The following is a 526-nucleotide window of genomic DNA, read 5'->3' on the forward strand; positions in this document are numbered from 1 at the left end:
GGGGCCCCCCCCCCCCCAGCCCAGCCCTGGACGGGCTTTGGGGGGCCCGGCCGCCCCTCGCCTCCCCCCCCCCATAGCGCGGCGCTCTGCCAGAGCGGACCCCCCCCGTTATTGCGGTGCCCCCCGGTGCCGGGCTCTCACCTGGCGGGACGCGGGGCCCGGGCTGCGCTGGGCTGCCCGGCGGGGCCGCGCTGCCATGGGCCCGGCCGGGTTATAGCGCCCGAGCGGGGCCGGGGGCTCGGGGGGCTCGGCGTGACTCACGGCCCCCGGCCCGCCGTGACGTCAATGGCGCGCCGCAGCCAATCAGCGCCCGCGCGGCCAGCGCGGGAGCGCGCGCGCCGCATAGTAATCGCGGCCCATTCATAAAAAACAGCCCCCGCCCCGCCCACGGCCCCCGCACTCCCGCGCCTCCCCCGGGACCCCCGGGACCCCTGGGACCCCCAGCCCGGGACCCCCGGGACACCAGGGACCCCCAGCCCGCTGCAGGAGCAGCGGGGGGCTGGGGCTGGCTCCCCCCCCCCGCCAT

At 80.4% G+C, this 526-nt stretch overlaps 2 protein-coding genes across 2 annotated transcripts in view; one reads left to right on the top strand and one right to left on the bottom strand.

Moving 5' to 3' along the window:
• GPR3 (G protein-coupled receptor 3) overlaps positions 1–468 on the bottom strand; it is a 3,844-nt gene extending 3,376 nt beyond the window's left edge. The window contains exon 1 of the mRNA XM_039733824.1: positions 142–468. The gene's annotated coding sequence lies outside the window, so the exon portion shown is untranslated. The remainder of the gene's footprint in view (positions 1–141) is intronic.
• Positions 286–526, top strand: part of CD164L2 (CD164 molecule like 2) — a 4,771-nt gene continuing 4,530 nt past the window's right edge. The window contains exon 1 of the mRNA XM_039733564.1: positions 286–345. Within this exon, the coding sequence (XP_039589498.1) occupies positions 286–345 (60 nt within the window). The remainder of the gene's footprint in view (positions 346–526) is intronic.

Source organism: Passer montanus, unplaced genomic scaffold (assembly GCF_014805655.1).
Source record: "Passer montanus isolate IOZ18808 unplaced genomic scaffold, ASM1480565v1 scaffold89, whole genome shotgun sequence".
NCBI classification, from domain to species: Eukaryota; Metazoa; Chordata; class Aves; order Passeriformes; family Passeridae; genus Passer; species Passer montanus.